This window comes from Microtus ochrogaster, chromosome 10 (genome assembly GCF_000317375.1).
Source record: "Microtus ochrogaster isolate Prairie Vole_2 chromosome 10, MicOch1.0, whole genome shotgun sequence".
NCBI lineage: Eukaryota > Metazoa > Chordata > Mammalia > Rodentia > Cricetidae > Microtus > Microtus ochrogaster.
Window position 1 is genome coordinate 54,975,514 of NC_022016.1, and position 21,970 is coordinate 54,997,483.

The following is a 21,970-nucleotide window of genomic DNA, read 5'->3' on the forward strand; positions in this document are numbered from 1 at the left end:
AAAAAATAAAAAAGTAAAACTTGTGAATATCTTTTATATCTGCTTAAGTTTGGCCTTATTTTCCCATGCTATTATTTTTTGTCTCTGTATCATAATCTTGCTTCTTGTTATTCTTTCTCCAGTTTGTGAGTAGTGCTAGCTCTGTCTCCTCATTTTCCTTTTCAGCTTTTTAAACGGAGAAATGTGGAGCTGATTAATGAAGAGGCCGCCATGTTTGATAGTCTGCTGATGGACTCCTATGTGAGCTCTACAACTGGGGTAAGCAAGCCTTCAAGGCATGGGCACAGCTGTTCTCAGGATAGAGTCAGGTGGCCACGTCATTACGTATCTTTGCCATCGTGTTAATCTCTTCCTTTTTGTGGTCAGTCAGTTTAAACACTCAACAAGGATGCAAATACCCGAGACATTCAGGGAAGTCATTGGCTATATCACAGATTAGAATCACTTTGAAATGTTGTATCTTGAAGCAGACTTGGATGAAATAGACCCTCCTCCTGGTCTATATTATACCATCGTCTTACTTTAAGATCTTAAAAAGCACGAAGCCATGTAGGATTCTATGCTCTCATCTTGTATTAGTATTAACCACAAGGTCATACACCTGTTTTATATTCCAGGAAAGTGTGATCACAAGAGAGATGGTGGAGATGCTCTTTTCTGATGATTCTGACTTGCAGTTAGCAACCACACAGAAATTCCGGAAACTCCTCTCCAAAGGTATAAAGCCGAGTCCACCTCAGAGAAGTGCTGTGTGATTTGACCTCCTTTGTTGTTGTTGTTGTTGTTGTTTTTGCCTAACTACTACCTATTGCTCACTGTAGCCTTCCTGGCCAGATTTCCTTTGAATAAGCCCGTGTGTATGCCACATGAGCATGTGTGCTCACAGAGACTAGAAGAGGACGTCACATCCTCTGGAGCTGGAGTTACAATCGATTAGGAGCCGAGAACAGAACTGTGCAGAAGCAGTGTCTACTCTTAACTCTGAGCACTGTCTCCAGCCCCCCCCCCCCTTAATACCTTCTTAATGAAGCTATCCTGACCTCTGACTCCACTAGAATGTATTGGAGAAGACTCTACAGATAAAGCTTTCTTCCTTTCTTTTTTTTTTTTTTTTTTAATGATAGTCTTGTTAGCCTTGAACTCAAGATCCTCTGCCTCAATCTCCTCAGTTCTGGGTTTACAGCCTGGCATTGATGGCGAACACCTTTAATCCCAGCACTGAGGATTCAAATGCCTGTAGATCTCTGTGAGTTCCAGGCCAACCTGGGTTATACAGTGAAACCCTGTCACGATAAAGTCCTTACTACTGCTTTCTAACAGCTTACCTTTCACTGGCACGTTAAGTTCTGTGAGTCATGGACTTTGGCTTTGTTCATACTCTATCATCAGTACCTAGTACACAGAATTGCTCTATAAACATCAATGTATCAGATGTGCAAGGCTCTGCCATTGGTTGTTAGTATATTATACCAAGAAAAGAGCAATGATCTTGGCCTTTTCTCACTCGTTTTTCACTGTCTTTCCATTTGGTAAGGGATAGCTGAGCATACCTAATTTAGGATTAGATTGCCTTTATACTTGTGACATGACAAGGGTATTATGCAGTTTGTAGATGAGCAAAAGGCAGTTATAAAATGTTTGTAAGAGTAGTCAGTGGGCAGTGGTGGCTCACACCATTAATCCCAGCACTCAGGGATCAGAGGCCACAAGATCTGAGTTTGAGGCCAGTGTAGTCTACAGAGAGAGAGTTCTAGGACAGCTAGAACGGTTACACAGAGAAACCCCTCTCTCAAAAAAACTTTTTAAAAGTTGCCGGGGGCTGGAGAGATGGCTCAGCGGTTAAGAACATAACCTGCTCTTCCAAAAGTCCTGAGTTCAATTCCCAGCAACCACATGGTGGCTCATAGCCATCTGTAATGAGATCTGGTGCCCTCTTCTGGCCTGCAGGCATACATACAGACAGAATATTGTATACATAATAAATAAATTGCCAAGTGGTGATGGCACATGCCTTTAATCCCAACACTTGGGAGGCAGAGGCAGGTGGATCTCAGTGAGTTCGAGACCAGCCTGGTCTACAAAGCGAGCTCCAGGACTGTTACAAATAGAACAAAAACGACAGAGTAGTCAGAAGCATCCAGGACTGCAAATGGATCAGCAAAGCTTCTCTGACTTTGTGTCTTTCCTGTCTCCCTCTAGAGCCAAGTCCTCCAATAGATGAAGTTATTAACACTCCAGGAGTAGTTGACCGGTTTGTGGAGTTTCTGAAGAGGAGTGAGAACTGTACATTACAGGTAAAGCTTTCGGGCAGAGATGCTGGGTGGGTTTCCTCATGGACTGACAGTGGGCTTCTGCAGGCATATCTTACGGGAATGGAAGAGTAATAATAATAAAGGAAACTATTAGTTGAAGTATCTTCCTCAAAAAAAGTTTTAGGGCCAGGTGTGATAGCACAATCTTTGCAACCAGCAAAGGAAAACAAGACTCTGAAAGAAAGAAAGAGAAAGAGATCGATCAATCTCAGGGCCAGTAAAATAATGGCTCTTTAGATTAAGGCACTTCCACCAGACCTGACAGTGTGGCCTTGGACACACATTGTGAAAGGAGAGAACTGGCTCCTGCAAGTTGTCCTCTGAACTCCAAACATGCCATGGCACATAGGAATACATATAGATAAATAAAATTAAAAAAAAAAAAAGATCTCAATAATTGACGTAATTTGTGAACCTGGCTAAGTTTCCACAATGTATATATACCAAAACATGTACATGCTGAAAAAAAAAATTGCTTTAAGCCAGACGTGACAGCACACCCAAATATTTTCACTATGTAGTGGGCAGGGCATAACGATTGCCACAAGTTCGATACCAGCCTGGCTACATAGCAAGACCCTTTCTCAAGAGAGCTACAGAGAAACCCTGTCTTGAAAGAAAGAGAGAGAGAAAGAAAACCCATGAAGGAAGTTTTTGATTTCAGAGATTCCAGAATGTGATAACACTGTTTGTGGTATTTATTATATATCAGAAGGTCTAGTGCTCCTCTAACTTAGTGACCTGATACAGGTCACTCAGCCTCTCTGGGTCTTTGTTCCCCAGAAACATTTAATGAGCAAAGCCATTAGAACTTGTTAGAGAGACAGCGAAGAGTAGGTTGAGAGCCTACTGAACTCATGCCTGAACTTCTGGCACACAGGGGACAGAGGCTAAAGCTCAAGGTGAGCCTTGGCTACAGACTTTGAAGAGGCGGACAGGGGAGAAGAGAACACACTATTACTCTTATCCTTGTTTCAGAAACAAAAGAACTGAAGCTCAGGAAATGACAGAGCCACAGGTGTTAGTTGAGGACTCGTTATGCACATTGCTGCTCTTCAAAGCACTACTTAAAGGATGGTGGGCAAAGACATGTTTGGTTTTGGTTTCTTTATTGACTGTTTTGGGGCAGGTGGTAGGTATGTTGTTCAGTCTGGAATGACCTCTCAGTTGTGGCCTAATCTTACTTTCAGTTTGAAGCTGCCTGGGCTCTGACAAACATTGCCTCTGGAACCTCTCAGCAGACCAAAATTGTCATTGAAGCAGGAGCTGTCCCCATTTTTATAGAGCTGCTTAACTCAGACTTTGAAGATGTACAAGAACAGGTAATGTTCAAGATTCGATTAAGGTTTTGATGATATTGACAATATAATTATTTATATTTGGAGGCAGGTTCATTGGTGCATGCTTTTAATCCCAGCACTTGGGAGTCGGGCAATCAGATGTCTGAGTTTGAAGACAGCCAAGGCTTCACAGAGAGACCCTATCTCAAAAACAAAAAATAAAAAGTGTGTCTTCAGGTTTTATCCCATGTCTTCCAGTGGTGCTCTACAGGTCAGTTTCAGAGTATCGCTTGTTACTTACAGAGCCCCAGAGGAACTGCCTCAGTCTGTGTGATGAAGTTAAGTAGAGGGGGCGGCTAGATAGCCTTTGGGTTTAGTCCCTACCATAGACAAGCCCAGAATTGCTGGGTAAAAACTTAGGTCACATCTCTCTATAACCTAGGTGTATTACTTTGGAGATTGGATTATGAAAACACTTGAACAGTGCGTGGCTAGAGAATGTAGTTCAATTGGTAGAGTTCTTGCTTAGTATGTATGAATAATTCCTGGGTGTAATCCCCAATACCAAAAACCCAGCAAACCTGTAAGAATCAGGGGTTCAAGGTTATCTTTGGGTACATAGCACACTTAAGGCCAGCCCATTTAAAAATAAATATAAATCAGTACACTTGAACAATGGGAATTTGGCAGATGGTAAGCATATCTGTGCATCGGGATGGTGGCGGAGGTCATAAAAGCTATATGCTATCATATCACCACTCCCTCCCCGCTATCCTGTGCGTCTGTTCTATTTGGCCCTTCCTGAGTCACATCCTTGATGATAAACTGAGTAAACACAAATAAAAAGTGAGTCCAGTTCTCCACACTTGACCTGTGGCATCTGTGCTAAATCCACAGTTAGTGTTGGAATTGGATCACACTATCAGACACACAATTGGTGTCAGAGGATTAGTTGTTAGTGTGAGGTAAATTTTATAATTTTTGGTATCAAAGATGCTGTTGGAAAGGAAGCCACACCGTTGAGGTGAAGACACAACTTCAATTTCTTCTATGAATTTTTTTTTTAAGATTTATTTATTTATTTTATGAGTGCTCTATCTGCATGTACACCTTTATGTGAGAAGAGGGCATCAGATCCCAAATAGATGGTTGTGAACCACCATGTGGTTGCTGGGAACTGAACTCAGGACCTGTGGAAGAGTAGCTGGTGCTCTTAACCACTGAGCCATCTCTCCAGCCCCTCTTCTATGAATTCTTGATCATGTCACAGAAATGGAGAAGAGGTAGCCGGGTAGGCATGGTGGCAGACGCTTATAACCTCTGGATTAGAGGCTACATAGTGAGTTCCAGACTAACCAGGGGCTACAAAATAATGAAAGAATGAATGCATGAATGAAATGAGTAAATAAATGCTTGATTCTCCGGTTATGAAAATGAGTTCCACAAAAATGGAAAACTGTGATAGGATCTTCTTTTCCTGGTGTAGATCAGGTCTGTGGTAAAGGAAGCATCCAATCTTTTTGATCACTTTCTCCTTTTTTTGGTTTTTTGAAACAGGGTTTCTTTGTGTAGCTTTGGACCCTGTCCTGTAACTCTGTAGACCAGGCTGCCCTCGAACTCACAAAGATCCGCCTGTCTCTGCCTCCAGAGTGTAGGGATTAAAGGCGTGTGTCACCACCCAGCCACTTTCTCTTTTTCTAAAGGAAGGGTGAGGTGTAGTTTGGTGTCTCTAGCTTCAGTTCAGATGGTAGCCTATCTTCTCCCACAAAACCAGGGCCTCCTGGGGAAAAGCTCTTAGAGCAACGCTTCCAGGCGGGAGATCACTGGAGCTTGCTGTCAAGCCCTAACACTGTCAGTCACAGAAGCCAGGCAGTGGTGGTACGCATCTTTGATCCCAGCACGGGGGTTCTGGTGTGGTGTGCAGAGGCCAGCCTAGTCTACAGAACTGCTTCCAGGACAGCCAGAGCTACACAGAGACACCTTGTCTCAAGAGATGGCTCAGCGGTTAAGATCATTGCCTGCTCTTCCAAAGGTCCTGAGTTCAATTCCTGGCAACCACATGGTGGCTCACAACCATCTGTAATGGGGTCTGGTGCCCTCTTCTGGCCTGCAGGCATACACACAGACAGAGTATCATATACATAATAAATATAAAAAAAAAACTGAAGTGTGTGGTGGGGGGGGGTGAGCAACTAGTAGTCATAGAAGCTACCAAGCTTTTGAGTGACAGTTCCATCATCCCTTTTCAGGCAGTCTGGGCTCTGGGAAACATAGCTGGAGACAGTTCGGTTTGCAGAGATTACGTCTTGAATTGTTCCATCCTTAATCCTTTGTTAACGTGAGTAATTATGATCATTTGCACCTGGGGCATCTGTAGGGCTGCTAAATAGCAGTACATTTTGGGGGTAACTTATTACTTAAGATAATAAAACCCTGGGCTGGGGTGTAGTGGTGCACGCCTTTAATCCTAACACTCAGAAGTAGAAGCAGGCACATCTGAGTTTCAGGACAGCCAGGCTTATAGACCAAGTTTCAGGACAGCTAAGGCTAACCAGAAAAAACCTTATCTCAAAAAATAAATACGGGGGGGGCGGGTGGAGAGATGGCTCAGAGGTTAAAGCACTGGCTGTTCTTCCAAAGGTCCTGAGTTCAATTCCAAGCAACCACATGGTAACTCACAACCATCTGTAATGAGATCTATTGCCCTCTTCCTGCCTGCAGGCACACAGACAGACAGAAGAACACTGTATACATAATAAATAAATAAACCTAAAAAATAAATACATGCGTACATATATACATACACCTTTAGTCCTATCATCTGGGAGTCTAGCCTGGTCTCCATAGCATGTTTCAGAGAAGCCAGGACTACACAGTGACCCTTTTTCAAGAACAAAAGAGTAGTCTTAGGGGTCTGGGTTTGCCTCTAGGGTTTTTTGGTAACAGTCCTATGCTAGAACATCAGTGGCTTTGTTGTTTCCTTCAGACTCCTTACTAAGTCCACACGACTGACAATGACAAGGAATGCAGTCTGGGCCCTGTCAAACCTCTGCAGAGGGAAGAACCCGCCTCCAGAATTTGCAAAGGTAAGGACTACTTGCTAGCCATAGTGATTCCATGTTTCGTTATAGGAAGTCTTTAAGTTTTGGGAAGATCCCTGAGAGTCTCAAATCATGTGAAACTAAAAGGCACTTGCCAGTGTAGCAGGCCGTCTTGTGCGCCTTGGTAGGAAAACACAAAGGTGGGCCTGCAGGTTTGATGACATTCCCAGGCTCTAGAATTGCGTGTAGGGAAGGAGTGGCAGTGATGGACTCAGTGATTGTGCTGACGTCGCCTTGCTCTCAGTCCTCCTCACTCTGCTTCCAACAGGTCTCTCCTTGTTTGCCTGTATTGTCTCGCCTACTCTTCAGCAGCGACTCAGACTTGCTGGCAGATGCTTGCTGGGCCCTCTCGTACCTGTCTGATGGTCCCAATGAGAAGATCCAGGCAGTCATAGACTCTGGAGTTTGCCGAAGACTGGTAGAACTTCTCATGTGAGTTGTTTCAGTTTAAGAGGGTAAAAGTTTCCCTAGCTTCACCAAGTTCAAAGAGTTCTATCTTAAGATGGGCAGGGTGGTGCATGCTTGTAAACCCAGCATTTGGAGTCTGAGGCAGGAGAATCACAAATTCAAGGACAACCTGGGCTTCAGAGTGAATCTGTCTCATAAGACAAAAGAAAAAAGCTATGAACAGCAGATTGCTGACCTCTCGGTGTCTGGAGTTGTAAGGAATGCTGCCAGCCTTGGTCTTCAGCAGGGCTGAATATGAAGTGTTGCTTCACTACTGAGGAGCTGTTCTTCCTTTGTAGGCACAACGATTACAAAGTCGCGTCTCCTGCCTTGAGAGCTGTGGGTAATATTGTCACTGGTGATGACATCCAGACCCAGGTAAGGAAGAAGAGGGAGATAGGATTTTTTTTGGGGGGGGGGGGTTCAAGACAGGGTTTCTCTGTGGTTTTGGAGCCTGTCCTGGAACTAGCTGGTCTCGAACTCACAGAGATCCGCCTGCCTCTGCCTCCCGAGTGCTGGGATTAAAGGCGTGCAAACCCGGCCGGGAGATAGGATTTTAACTCAGACTAACTATGGGAGAACAAACCTGTGGACAAAAGTCTTCTTCGGTGATGGGAGGCCACGTGGTCTAGCAGAGAACGAACGGCTTTAGCATTGTCACTCTCTGGTTTTCAGAGTTTCTTCTTCTCTTAAATTAGAACAGATCATCCAGGTAGTGCTTGTGAAAAGAAAGCTCAATGGAATGACTGGATTTAATTGGTCATGATGAGAGAGTTACATCTGATCTGTAATCCTTACAGAAAGCTGTTGGCTCCACCAATGCTTTCTAGACCTTTAGGATCCCATAGATATCACCTTGTATTAACCTCGTGTTAAACTTTTGAGCCATGTGTGGCTCACGCCTGTCATCCTAGCCCTTAAGGGTCAGCTAGTTCAAGCCTATCCTCAACTATATGAAACCCTATCTCAAAAACTCAAAAATATGAAAATTCCTACAAACCAGCAGCAGAATGGTGCATCCACTGGGGAGGCTGAAGTAGAAAGGATTACATGAGCCCAGGATTTTGAGGCCAGCCTGGGCAATATAACAAAGTCCTGTCACAGAAAAGTAAAATACTGTGCGCTCTGTACACACTTGAGCACAGAAATGTAAAATGAAAAGAATGTTCCCTGCCATGAGGGCACAGTAAGTTTCCCTTGTTCAAAAGTAAGGACTCTGCTGATTTCCTTTTTGATTTCTTCAGTTAGTAGTGTGGTTTCAACTCCATGAGTTAGCATGTGCTCTCGTTTTTCTTGCTGTTGCTGTGTAGCTTATTCCATTGTGTTGCTATAGACACTTCATTATAAGTGGAGTCACGCAATATCCCTTACGTCTGGCTGGCTTAGCATAATGTCTGTAAGGTTCATATATATTGTAGCATGTGTCAGAATTTTCCTAGTAAGGCTAAATGATAGTCCAGTGTTTGTGTATACTGTATTTTTAAATCCCCTTCATCCATCTTGGACATTTATGTTGCTTTTACTTCTTCCCTATTATGCATAATGCTGCTATGGACCCTGGTATACAGCTGCCAGTCTCTGCTTACTTTCCTTTTTGGTCTTGTATATGCAAAAGAGATTAGATAACATGGTAATTTATGCTAATTTTATGAGTTTAACTGCTGTGTTGTTTTATATCTCTACCAGCACCAGATTCTCCCTCTCTTTCGAGAACATCTCCTTTTCTCATGTTTTTTTTTTAAATGAATAATTTTATTCTGTAATCATGGAGTTGATTCTTTTTTATTTATTTATTATTTATACAGTATTCTGTCTGCTTATATGCCTGCAGGCCAGAAGAGGGCACCAGACCTCATCACAGATGGTTGTGAGCCACCATGTGGTTGCTGGGAATTGAACTCAGGACCCTTGGAAGAGCAGGCAGTGCTCTTAACCACTGAGCCATCTCTCCAGCCCATTCTGATGTTTTTATAACAGCCATCCTAAAGAGAAAAAAGTGCTGTCTCATGGTTTGATTTTTTTTTTCCCCTGTTGATAGTGGTGTTGAGCCTATTTTGTGTGCTAATTGACAATCTATATATCATTATTTGAAGAAATGTCTTTTTTTTGTTCATTTTTAGTTTGGTTGCTTAGGGTGTTTTTATGATTTTAGGAGTCAGTTATATATTCTGGATATTAATCCTTGCCAATATGTTTTCCAAGTATTCTCTTCTGTTTTGTGGGTTGGTTTGCACTGTTTATGGTGTTTTGAAGTGTGGGTAACTCTAAATATCTAATTTTTTTGTATTTCTGTGCTTTTGTCCAGGTTATTCTTAACTGTTCAGCCCTCCCATGCCTCCTCCACCTGCTGAGCAGCTCTAAGGAGTCAATCCGGAAGGAAGCTTGCTGGACCATTTCAAACATCACTGCTGGCAACAGGGCTCAGATACAGGTAGATTTGCTTCCACAGAAACAGTGTAGCTCAGTGGTAGAATATTTTCCCATCACCACCAAAACAACTGGGGTCAGCATGGCCAGTTGGTCAGTGGCTCTACATAGTGGAAACTAGGTTTCCCCACGCTTTGTTAGCTGGGGTCAAAGAACTTTCAGGTAGGTTAACGGAGAGAAACCTAAGTCGAAAGTGATGTTTGTACTATGTTTGCCATTTCTTCATTTTTTCCTCTGAGACCTATCCTATCCTACCTCTGCCTCAAGTGTCTCATGGAGTCCAGGCTAGCCTCTGATGACCTTGAATTCCTGATTTCCTGCCTTCATTATCCCAAGTATTGGGATTACACAAGCATATCATCATACCTGACCCTTCTGTTTTTTCTCCTTAAACTATCTTTCTACCTCCTTCCTCCTTCCTCATTTTTCTTTCAGGCTGTCATAGATGCAAATATCTTCCCTGTGTTGATCGAAATCCTTCAGAAAGCAGAGTTTCGTACCAGGAAAGAAGCTGCCTGGGCCATCACTAATGCCACATCAGGAGGAACCCCAGAGCAAATCAGGTATGATTCCTTTCCCAACATCTTAAATGTGTGGTCTCCTTTCTTTGTTCATGGTTTTCAGATAGCTAAATAAATGGCTTTTGATGGGAAAGGTCTGCCCTAGTCTAACTGTAATAAGGCTTAACTGGAAAGCTGCTAAATGATACAGGGCGCCGGTCTAGATTCCTGTGTGAGATAGGCCGACCTCTTCTAACTCTACCTCCCAAATGTTTGGATTATGCACACACACCTCTGTACTCCATGCCTCCATACCCACCCAGTTTGTACATATGCTCCTTTATTCTAGTTTGTATCATCTAAACAATAGGAATGGTGGACACTGACTAAGGGTCTTTACCTCTAATGATAACCTACTGAAGGGGTCACTGGAGAAAGGAAAACTCATTAGAAAATAGAAGCTGGACATGATGGTATATGACTTAGATCTAGGATCTCTGGAGGCAGAGACAAGCAGAGCTCTGTGAATTTGAAGCCAGTATGATCTACATAGCGAATCCCAGGCCAGCAAGGGCTACATAAAGAAACCAGGCTTAAAAAGCACTCAGAGGGGAGCTGGGCTGTGGTGCACAGCTTTAACCCCAGCACTCGGGAGGCAGGGACGGACAGATCTCTGGGTTCAAGGCCAGCCTAGTCTACAGAATTAAGTTCCAGTACAGTCTCCAAAACTAGAGAAACCCTGTCTCAAAAAAACAAAAAAAGCGGGGAGGGTATTAAATACAGCATTATATAGTATGCTTGTTAGATGAGAAATCAGTATACAAAAAGGTCTAAGAATTTGGAGAGCTTCACAAATTTGACTACATTTGTGTAAAAGGAATATTGAGTAGAACTAAAGAGATGAGAACCAGATTGTAGACTATCTGTATTAACAAACAATAGAGGTTGTCCTCAGGGAAATAAAGAACCAGAAAAATTTCTCTTTTTTTTTTTATAAATATTTATTTATTTATTATGCATACAATATTCTGTCTGTGTGTATGTCTGCAGGCCAGAAGAGGGCACCAGACCTCATTACAGATGGTTGTGAGTCACCATGTGGTTGCTGGGAATCGAACTCAGGACCTTTGGAAGAGCAGGCAAGGCTCTTAACCACTGAGCCATCCCTCCAGCCCCCAGAAAAATTTCTTTAAAAAAGATTTATTATGAATACAGTATTCTGCCTACATAGCCTGTATTCCAGAAGAGGGCACCAGTCAGTTCTCATTATATAGATGTTTGTGAGCCACCATGTGATTGCTGGGAATTGAACTCAGGTTCTCTGGAAGAGCAGCCAGTGTTCCTAACCTGAGCCATCTCTTCATCTCCCCAAAGAATTTCGCAATGTGTCTACAGTGATTAATATTGTGGCCGGTGTGACGTTAGGACTCTGGTGTACTTGTTCATCAGGGAACTAGATGAGTGGCAGAGCAAGAGTGTAGAGATTAAGTTGAAGATAGGAGATTATCAAAACTCAGGAAGAATTCATTGTTTTCTATGAGAGAAGCAAAGCCCCTGCCTAGAGCTTTACTTGTTCTGCGTTAATTTGGAGCTTACTTTATCTCTGGTCCCCAGGTACCTGGTGTCGCTGGGCTGCATCAAACCACTGTGTGACTTGCTAACTGTAATGGATTCAAAGATTGTGCAAGTAGCCCTCAATGGACTAGAGAACATCTTGCGGCTTGGAGAGCAAGAGGGCAAGCGTAGTGGCTCAGGGGTCAATCCCTACTGTGGCCTCATTGAGGAGGCCTATGGTAAGTTCTCTCCCTGGCCGCACATATGTCCATCGGTGGGGAGATGTTGGAGCACATCCACACATTTTATGAAACTTTAGTCTGATTATTTTGTATTTTTTACTACATTTACTTATCCACTCATTTGTGTGTGTGTGTACATGTGAGTGTGAGCGCACATGATCTGTCATATTTGGATATGGAAGTCAGAGGACAACCTGCAGGAGTCAGTTCTCTCTTTGCATCATGTGGGTTGTGAAGATTGTCAAGTTTGGCAACAAACACCTTTACACCCACTTCTAGACCAATGATGAGTTTCTGTTCTAGCCAAGCTATACCATGCATGCTTACAGACCTTTCCTTGGGAATACCTGACATGTACTGACTAGCCAGGTAGCTAGAACTAATTAGTATTAGTTTTCTTGTTCTACCAGTCCCTTCTTTCTCTGAGCAGCAATAGGTCATTGTTATTTTCATGGGGTCTACCTACCTAAAAAGTAGATATGGCCGGGCAGTGGATGGCGCACGCCTTTAATCCCAGTACTCGGGAGGCACAGGCAGGCGGATCTCAGTCAGTTCTAGGTCAACCTGATCTATCAAGTGAGTTCCAGTATAACCTTGGCTGTTACACATAGAAACTGTTTCAAAAAGCTAAAAGCAAAAGTAGATATGATACAGGTGTAAGAAGGAAGTCAAAAATTTGATACTACCAAGCCGGGCGGTGGTGGCGCACGCCTTTAATCCCAGCACTCGGGAGGCAGAGGCAGGCGGATCTCTGTGAGTTTGAGGCCAGCCTGGTCTACAGAGCTAGTTCCAGGACAGGCTCCAAAAACCACAGAGAAACCCTGTCTCGAAAAAACAAAAACAAAACAAAAATAATGAATTGTAGCCAGACAGTGATGGCTCAGTCTTTTAATCCCTGCACTTATAAGGCAGAGGCATGTGGATCTCTGTGAGTTTGAGGCCAGCCTGGTCTACACAGCAAGTTCCAGGACCCGAAAAAGAAAAAAAAAAAATACTGAATTGCCTCTACCAACCCTTGTCAGAAGAGGCAAAATCATGATTTGTCCAGAGTTAGCTTAAAACAGAATTTGGACTCGAACCTCTAATTTGTGTGTGTACACATGTGTTGTGTCCAAGTGTGTGTAAGCCAGGGGTCAACCTCAGGTGTCCTTCCTCAAGAGCTAAACACCTTGTTTTGTTTTTTGGTTGGTTGGTTGTTTTTGAGAGAGAGGACTGCTCCCTCAGACCTAGGGCTCACTGAGGAAGCCTGTTGACAAGCCAAGCAGTTTGTCCCATTGCTGTCCTCCCCACCCCTACTAGGGTTATAAGTGCCTGCCACCTTTTCTATCTAGCTGTGGGTTCCTGGGAGCAAACTCATGCTTCAGGGCAAGCACTTTACAACTGAGGTTTGTTCTAGCTCCCTAGACCTCTACTATCAGCTGACATTTCGATGTCTTCTGCAATTCTATAATTTGAGGAAGCAACCTTGTCTCCTTTTTCAAGTCAAGAAATGATCTTACTACTTTTATTTAGAAATTTGTCTCTCGAGAAAGGAAAATTTCATATATATATTTCTTCTTACCACCTTAGGCTTGGATAAAATCGAGTTTCTCCAGAGCCACGAGAACCAGGAAATCTACCAGAAGGCCTTTGACCTCATTGAGCACTACTTCGGTGTAGAAGATGACGATAGCAGCCTGGCTCCTCAGGTGGATGAGACGCAACAGCAGTTCATCTTCCAACAGCCCGAGGCCCCCATGGAGGGCTTCCAGCTATAATGTCTGCCTCCGGGGAGGGGAGGGCATGGGAAGCACCACCAGCCAGCGGAAGAGCAGCCCTCTGGTGGGCAGGGAAACAGCCACCCCACCAGCAGCCACCATACACCTGCTGCCCTGGAGACTGTGCTCTTACCTGCTCATCCCCTTCCCTGGAGGGCACCCTCTGGACAGACAGAAGCATCTGAGGCTCACACTGGGTTTTGTGACAAGAAGGGGGCGTGTGGGTTTTCTTCCTTACACTTATTTTGGCTGCACACATGTCTTTAACCCAGGAGCCCAGGGGTAGGCAAAGGAGGACTGAGGTAATCAATTTGCACCTTTAAAATTTTTTTTTCTTTTATTTTCTTTAGTGGTGACTTCCTTCCCATTTATCTTGTTTCATCCATCCCAGTCCTCTGCCCTGATGTGTGTAACTCTTATCTCGGGTACTTGAGCAGATGGAATATTCCAGAGGTGGGAGGGGAGGGGAGGGGAGAAGTCCAAAACAAAGTGTTCTTGCTCTGACTGAATATTAATCTTGTATGCTTGGATTGGTTATTTAATTTTTTTCTTTTGCACATTTTTCTTGTATTAAGGTTGCTCTTCCCAAAAAGCTGGTTTTAAGAACCCAGCTGCCAGCACTGTCTGGAAATAGAGGCTAATTAGGGAGGCCCCCATGAGACAAAGGTCCCTCCCTCCTCTGACCCTATGCCTAAGCCCTCCCCCTCACTCTCCTGGGACATATCACCAGTGTGAGTGGAAGGGAGGAGCACAGGCCTTCAGACAGGGCTTCCCTTTTGTAGCTACTGACCCTGTATCCTACCCACCTCCTAAATGGTGCGACCCAACTTTATTTGTTTACTTGAAAATTCACCTCAGAGTTGAATGAACCTCTGAGGTGGCTGTGTTTTCTCCTGAGCTTGAGATGGTGGGCTGTGGTCCTTCCTTCTCCTGAGGAGAAAGTCCTTGCTCTGATGACCCATAAGTTGCAGAGGAGGTTGGAGTTAGGGTCGTGTATTGGGATAGTCAGGAATCCCTGCCTTTGGCCTTTCTTCTTCCTTCTGCCATAGTTGGATCATGTATATTTTACTTCCAAAGGAGAGAATGTCAAAGTTCTGTATTTTTTTTTATAGTCTATATATTAAGTAAGTCAGTCTTAAAGGTCTTAGGAGGACAAAAACCGCCTGTGAGTGGGATACCGTGAGGAAGACCAGAAAGAGGTGTAGAAGCTTCCCACTCAGAGGACTGAACTTGGTCCTTTTCTTCTCTGCTTGGATTCTGGGCCACCGCTTGGGACCAACTCTCACCTCTGGAGCCTTCAAGTCAATCGGCCTGGGCTGATTGTCCCAGTACCTGAAGGGAGCAAAGAGGGCCTCAGGGCCTGGTGAAGTCTGCTGCTCTGGTCCTTGCTTCTGAGCAGAAAGCAGCCTGCCTTCTCTAACACAGTGCCAGTCCTGTTACCCAGATAAGTCACGACACAGCTGCCTCTCCTGTCATCAGAGAACCTTGGCGACCTGGATACTTTGAGAGCTGTTGGCATCTCCCTTCTGACGGTCCTTGTACCTGGATTGGATTTCCCCTTCTTGTGACAGTTACACAGACACATTTTCTTCTGAGTAAAGCTGGTTCAATACCTCAGGCTGGCCTGTGTTTTAGTGGGTTACACGTTACACTAAAACTGAGCTCTGGGGGCAGGGAGTGGGGTGTGCTGTCATCGAGGTGTAGACCACCTGTGGAACCCCATTGTGGTGAAATGGGGGTATCCCATCCTCGTGTACACTTCTTTCTCCAGAAACAGCATTCTTATTCCTGTTCCCACAGATTTCCCTTTGGCTCCCACACATTGCAGATAAGAAGTTCAGGTTCTTGCTGTTGGCCATTGGCTTTCAGATTGACCCTGCTCCTAAGAAAAGTAGTTCAGGGCTGGCAGTTTATACTGGAAACCTTGACCAACATTGGGCCACATTGGCGAGTCAACTGTACTCCTCTACTCTCTGGCCTTCCGGGAAGGCAATAGGCAGAGCCTTTTTTTTTTTTTAACCTGGCCCGCAGCTTTATTACAAACTCTGCTCCTAGTTCAAAATCCCTCCATGACTGCCATCATCAATCACCCTTGTCGGAAGAGCAGAACACTGTAGTGGGGTCTACTCTGAACATCTCAAGCAACAGTTAAGCCCTTCCCTTGGAGCCAGAGTCTCAATATGAACCATGAATGTCTGCTTTCCCTATCCTTTCTCCAGTATTGCTTTGCCTTCAGACTTGGATCCAGTACCAGATGAAAGGCTGGTTACCTAGCTGTTTTAGGCATCCCACACTGAGATGTTCTTAAGTGACTGATAGAGTGGTCATTCCTAGATGCTGTCTTCAGTCTCCATCTCTCCCCAGTGACCACAGGCCTTGATGTTGGCTGCAGCCTTCTGGCTTAACCCTATGAGTTCTGTCCTGTTGGCACAATTGTTCCTTGGGTCTGTGCACACATTCGCACTTCCAAGAAGCTAGTATTGGTGGCCTTTTTTTGGAGAGCTCTGGTAGTCAGTCCCCTTTACCTGGGACCCTATATCTACTGCTTCTCCCTCCGTACCTGGAAGTCATCTCCAGCCTGTGTGCTGAAGCCAACCACAGGCTACAGCTGCTATTGTCTTCTGCTACAAGAGATGAAAAGAAGGTTCTTTTTTGTTCTTTTGGTTTTTCTGTGCAGCTCTGGCTGTCCTGGAACTCACTCTGTAGACCAAGCTGGCCTTGAACTCAGAGATCCCCCTGCCTCCCAAGTTCTGGGATTGAAGGCGTGCACCACCACTGCCTGGAGCCATGGCAAAAAGAAGTTTATTAAATGCGGTCTTTTTACTTACCTGAAACCAACCCAGTAAAAAGAGAAACTTCCTGCGTGGAGGAACTGTTTCTCCTCCCGTCTGCCGGTCACATAGCACTTCATCTTCACTCCATGCCCTCCTGTGGAGGCTTCTGCTCTTTCTGTTCTGACCTCATCTCTTCCCCAGCTTCACTCAGTTTGGTGTCCATCCTCTTGGGTATTATTCCAGCTCAAGGTCTAACTTCTTGAAGGCAAAAAGCCAGTTTCCCCAGGTCCCTGCAGACCCAGGAGGGCGACAGGATGTTGGCAAGCTTCCCTAGCAGACTGGGGAAGGAGGGGTTCAAGGCTCAGTGTACTTGAACCAGGGCAGATCCTGAGCAGCAGCAGCAGCAGCCTTGGATGGCGAGGCCATAAGGGATAGACTTCTGGCGCATTCTAGACCAACCTCATCCAGTATTTTTTGTTTTACCTCTTGTATTCTTTTGTTAGGCCAGCAAAACCGATAATTTGCCCCTCTGGGGATCCACAAGCTGCTCTTTAGCCAAAGGCTGTCATAACCGATTGAGTTTCCAGTGTAGCCCCTAGTCCCACCCCAGAATAAGACATGCATGGCAGTGGAAGAATTTGAGGTCAATTCCAACCCAATCTGAATGAAAACTTAACTTTTTTTTCTTTTTTATTATGTACATAGTGTTTGCTTGCATGTTTGCCCACAGGGCAGAAGAGGGCATCAGATTTCAGTACAGATGGTTGTGAGCCACCATGTGGTTGCTGGGAATTGAACTCGGGACCTCTGGATGAGCAGCCAGTGCTCTTAACCTCTGAGCCACCTCTCCAGCCCCTTATTTTTCTTTTGAGAGAGCATCTTGTTTGAAGCCAGAACTACGTGCAGAACCAAAGCTGTGAAGAAAACAGCCATAACTGGGGAACCTGATCAGAAGAGGGGAGAGGCTTGTGTGATGTGTCTTCAAAGGCTTGGGCTTACCTACCTATTTCTAGGCCAGCCTGACTGCTGCTGCTCACACCAGCACATGCCAATGATGCCCATGAGCCCTGTGCTCCTCTGGTTCTGACGTCATTGTTTAGAGAAAGACCATGGCATACTATGTGCAGGAAGTCTCAGCTCTAGAGTCCTGAGTCTGCCTGAAGCCATGAAACCTCAGAAGCTTGGGTGGGTATTGGCTGTTGTAGTCACCTTTTTGGGAAATGCCTTTTTTTGACCTATTAAATAAACTAAGTGGGTATGAGGTCTCGGCTACCCAGCAGACAGAACCATCGCCCAAGGACAGCTTGGGTTTCCAGGTAAGAGCCCTAGAAAGGTGAATTTAATCCTCACAGGTTTTGCTTTCTAAATTCATTTGCTTTTATTTTTCTAAGAACTGTAAACTCTATTTTTTCATGTTCTCAGGGCCCCTGGGTAGACAAACAAAGCTTGATTTCAGAGCAGAAATAGGCCAAGAAAACATGGCGTTGAGTGTGCTGAGTCCAGACTAATATTTATATACACATCCAAATTTGAAGAGAAAATGTATTTCTTTAGGTTTCAAACACTGTAATAGATACAAAGCAGAAATAAAAAGTTGCAAAATTCTAACTTGTCTTCTTTGGTTTGGAGTGACCCTTACTGGAAAGTAAGCAGACCCGGAATGTCAATATTAGAGTTCCTGTCTAGCATGAGGAAGCCTTGGGATGTGGATAGTATAGAGTGCCTGACCTGGGTCCAGCACTCAGCACCGTGGAAGCCGGACACTGGCCTGTAGAGGCAGGAGGACCAGCTTGGCTATGTGAAACCCTGTCTGTCTCCAAACCAAAGGGGGCCATCAAGACTCTAGCAGCTAAGGGAGGAAGCCATGTGCTTGTAATTACATTATATGGAGTATTTTTTAAGTTTCTTCTTGATAATTTCCCCAAAGCTGAAGTAACTCATAAAGCACTGGACCGCACCCAGCCACCAACAGGCCTTGTCACGTCGACTGCCGTGGGACTGGGAGGTCCAGGATTTCCATCAAGAGAAACTCCCAGTCACAATCATCACTCGTAATTTTGAAGCCAGTGTCGGTGCTGCTCTTGAATACTAGATAAGATTTGGCTGTGTGAGATTAAGCTTTGACCAGAATAGTGGCACATGCCTATAATCCCAGTATTTAGTAGGGGAGGACAGTGCCAGGAAGGTCGAGTGCTCAAGATTGACTGCCTAGCGTCCCTATGTCAAAAACCAAAACAAAAGTTGCTAGGCATGGTGGTATACACCTTTAATCCCAGCATGTAAGAGGAACCCTACTGTTCTCGTCCTACCACCACCAGCTCCTCATAACTGTATGGTAGGCACTTTACCAACTGAACCATCGCCCCAGTGCCTATGGATTTTTTCTTTGAAATGGCTTTATTGAGATATAATTGGCATATAATAAACTGTATGTTTAGGGAGCTGGAGAGGTGGCTCAGGTTAAGAGCACTGACTGACTGCTCTTCCAGAGGTCCTGAGTTCAATACCCAGCAACCATATGGTGGCTCACAACCACCTGTAATGAGATCTGGTGCCCTCTACTGGCTAATAGGATATATGTAGGCAGTATACTGTATACATAATAAATCTTTAAAAAAAAAAAAGATAAATTGTATGTTTAGAACGTTAATTTTGGTAAGTTGATACACACCCATGAAACCATCACTACAGTCAAGATTGTGAACATCCATCACCTCCCTAGGTGTACATGCGCCCCTGGGAGCCCTTCCTGATGCATTCCCATTTTGCTGTCTCAGCTTCTTGCTTCATGCCCAAAAACTCCATGAAAGTCGAATGTTAGTCAAGCCTTATTAAACCAAATCTGACTAAACCCAAGGAAGGTTTTGGTTGGAAGACAGTGTACAGTTTTAGTTAATTTTATTTACTTTTCTCTTTCTATGTACTGGGTATTAAGTCCAAGGCTTCACAGATACTAGGCAGGGCCCCAGATGTCATCTACTTGCGAGGTATCATTTGAAACAGGAACATCAATATGCCAGTTACCCTGGAGACAAATGACATGGTCAGTTGTTGGGAATACCCTGGCAGACAGGCATTTAACTTTTTTTTTCTTATTTTTTTTTTGTTTTGTTTTTGTGTGTTGTTTGTTTTTTCAAGACAGTGTTTCTCTTTCTCTGAAGCTTTGGATTCTGTCCTGGAACTCGCTCTGTAGATCAGCCTGGGATTAAAGACATACACCACCACTGCCTGGTGCATTTAACATTTTCTTTTTCTGTTTTTGGGTACTTCCTCCAAGAGGAACCCTGAGCCACTAAGCCAACAGAGAATTTTTTTCTTCTCTTTTTTGGGGGGGAGAGGGGGAATTTCAATTTAGGTTTGTTTCTGTGTAACAGCCCTAACTGTCCTGGAACTAGCTCTGTAGACCAGGCTGGCCTTGAACTCACAGAGATCCTCCTGCCTCTGCCTCCTCTTGGAGGTTCTTAGCTTATATCTAAGCTTCAATATGGAGTGAACAAGAAATAACCATTTTTTTTAAAGATTTATTTATTATGTATACAGCGTTTTCCCTACATATATGCTGCAGACCAGAAGAGGGCACCAGATCTCATTACAGATGGTTGTGAGCCACCATGTGGTTGCTGGGAATTGAACTCAAGACCTCTGGAAGAGCAGCCAGTGCTCTTAACCTCTGAGCCATCTCTCCAGCCCAATTTTTTTTTTTTTTTGGTTTTTTTCGAGACAGGGTTTCTTTGTGGCTTTGGAGCCTGTCCTGGAACTAGCTCTTGTAGACCAGGCTGGTCTCGAACTCACAGAGATCCGCCTGCCTCTGCCTCCCGAGTGCTGGGATTAAAGGCGTGCGCCACCACAACCCGGCAAGCCAAAATTATTTTCATTGTTACTTCATAACTGCAATATTGCTACTGCTATGGACCATCGTGTAAATACCTGATATGCAGGATATCTGGTATGTGACCCCTGTGAAAGATCCTTTGACCCCTCAAAGGGGTCATGATCCAGACCCACAGGATGAAAACTATGGCCTTAGAACTAAACTTATAGATGGCTGTGAGCGCCACCTGATCTGGGTGCTGGGAGCTGAACTTGGAATCCTCTAAGTAAGGGATCTTAACCACTGATGCAGCTCCTCCATCCCTTGGTTTTTTTTTTTTAAGTATTTATTTATTTAGTATACAATATATCCCTTCAGGGCAGAAGAGGGCACCTGACCTCATTGCAGATGGTTGTGAGCCACCATGTGGTTGCTGGGAATTGAACTCAGGACCTTTGGAATAGCAGACAATGCTCTTAACCCATGAGCCATCTCTCCAGCCCCCATCCCTTGGTTTTTTGTTCTTTTAATTTTATGCATATGGGTGTTTTGGCTGTGTGTGTATCTGTATGTTATGTGTGTCCCTGGGGCCTGTGAAGGCTATGAGATCTCTTGGAGCGGGAGTTTTAGACGGTTCTGAGCTATCTCGCGTGGGTGCTGCGAGCCAAAGCTGGAATTGCATAAGAGCAGTAAGTGCTCTTAAACACTGAGCCGTCCATACCCAACACTTCCTTGTTCTTTTATTGAAGGTGTACAGAGCAGTGTCTCACCCTTTGGGGCCAACCAAGGAGGAAATAGATGACTTGTTTGATTTAGTCTTGTAATCAACTAAGAGCTGTTCTAGGTGGACTAGAACTGAGGTCGAAGCTGCCATCTGGTGCCAGTTTGCCTTTATTTTGCAGGTGGCACACACCTTTAATCCCAGCACTTGGGAAGCAGAAGCAGGCAGATCTGTGAGTTTGAGGCCAGCCTAGTCTACAAATCAAGTTCCAGGACAGCCAGGGATACACAGAAAAACCCTATCTCAAAAAAAGCTTTTCAAAAAAATGCTTTTTTAGTTGTAGACAGTCTTACTAAATTGCCCTGGCTGGCCTCAAACTCACCAGGTTGTCCAGATTGACCTTGAATTTGCCATCCTTCTTCCAAAGGTGTGAGGCCCCATGGTGGCCCACTTAGTGAATTCTCCCCCTCCCCCATTTATTTCCTTATGTGCAGATATATTTGTCCGTATGAGTATACACACATGTATGGTTGTATGGAGGCCAAAAGAGGACTTAATGCCCTCCTCTATTGCTCTCTACCTATTCCTTTGAAACAGGGCCTCTCCCTGCACCCTGGGCTTTAGTTTTCCCGGCTAAGCTAGAAGCCAGAAAGCCCTGCAGTTCTCTGCTCTCTGTGCTGCCCCACAGCCTCAGGGAGGTAGGGTTGCAGGTAAGCGTGGGATAGCCTCTACCTTGTCACACGGACGCTGGGATTCGAACTCCAGTCCTGTTTATCGCACACCAAGCGCTCTTAACAACTAAGCCCTCTCTTTAGCCCCAAGACCCTTTATGAAAAATTGTGTTTTCCTGCATGTATAAGCAAGCGCACTGTGTGCATGCCTGGTGACCAGCAGAGGGCGCTGGATGCCCTGGAATTTAGAATCCGTAGACAATCGATGACCACCATGAGGGTTCTTGGAATTAAATCCTGGTCCTCTGCGAGATCGGCAAGCACCCTTGAACAGTGGCCATCTCTCCAGCTCCTTTAAGATTCTGTTGTTGGG

The 21,970-nt window shown here is 44.6% G+C and overlaps 1 protein-coding gene across 2 annotated transcripts in view; it reads left to right on the plus strand.

Moving 5' to 3' along the window:
• Nucleotides 1–15,237, plus strand: part of Kpna6 (karyopherin subunit alpha 6) — a 32,412-nt gene extending 17,175 nt beyond the window's left edge. For both annotated transcript variants that reach the window (XM_005353179.2, XM_026782065.1), the window contains exons 3-14: nucleotides 166–258; nucleotides 618–717; nucleotides 2,200–2,294; nucleotides 3,503–3,634; nucleotides 5,842–5,930; nucleotides 6,579–6,678; nucleotides 6,962–7,125; nucleotides 7,440–7,518; nucleotides 9,446–9,571; nucleotides 10,003–10,130; nucleotides 11,682–11,860; nucleotides 13,433–15,237. In XM_005353179.2, the coding sequence (XP_005353236.1) occupies nucleotides 166–258; nucleotides 618–717; nucleotides 2,200–2,294; nucleotides 3,503–3,634; nucleotides 5,842–5,930; nucleotides 6,579–6,678; nucleotides 6,962–7,125; nucleotides 7,440–7,518; nucleotides 9,446–9,571; nucleotides 10,003–10,130; nucleotides 11,682–11,860; nucleotides 13,433–13,620 (1,473 nt within the window). In that variant the 3' untranslated portion in view covers nucleotides 13,621–15,237. The remainder of the gene's footprint in view (nucleotides 1–165; nucleotides 259–617; nucleotides 718–2,199; nucleotides 2,295–3,502; nucleotides 3,635–5,841; nucleotides 5,931–6,578; nucleotides 6,679–6,961; nucleotides 7,126–7,439; nucleotides 7,519–9,445; nucleotides 9,572–10,002; nucleotides 10,131–11,681; nucleotides 11,861–13,432) is intronic.
• Nucleotides 15,238–21,970: the final 6,733 nt, after the last annotated feature.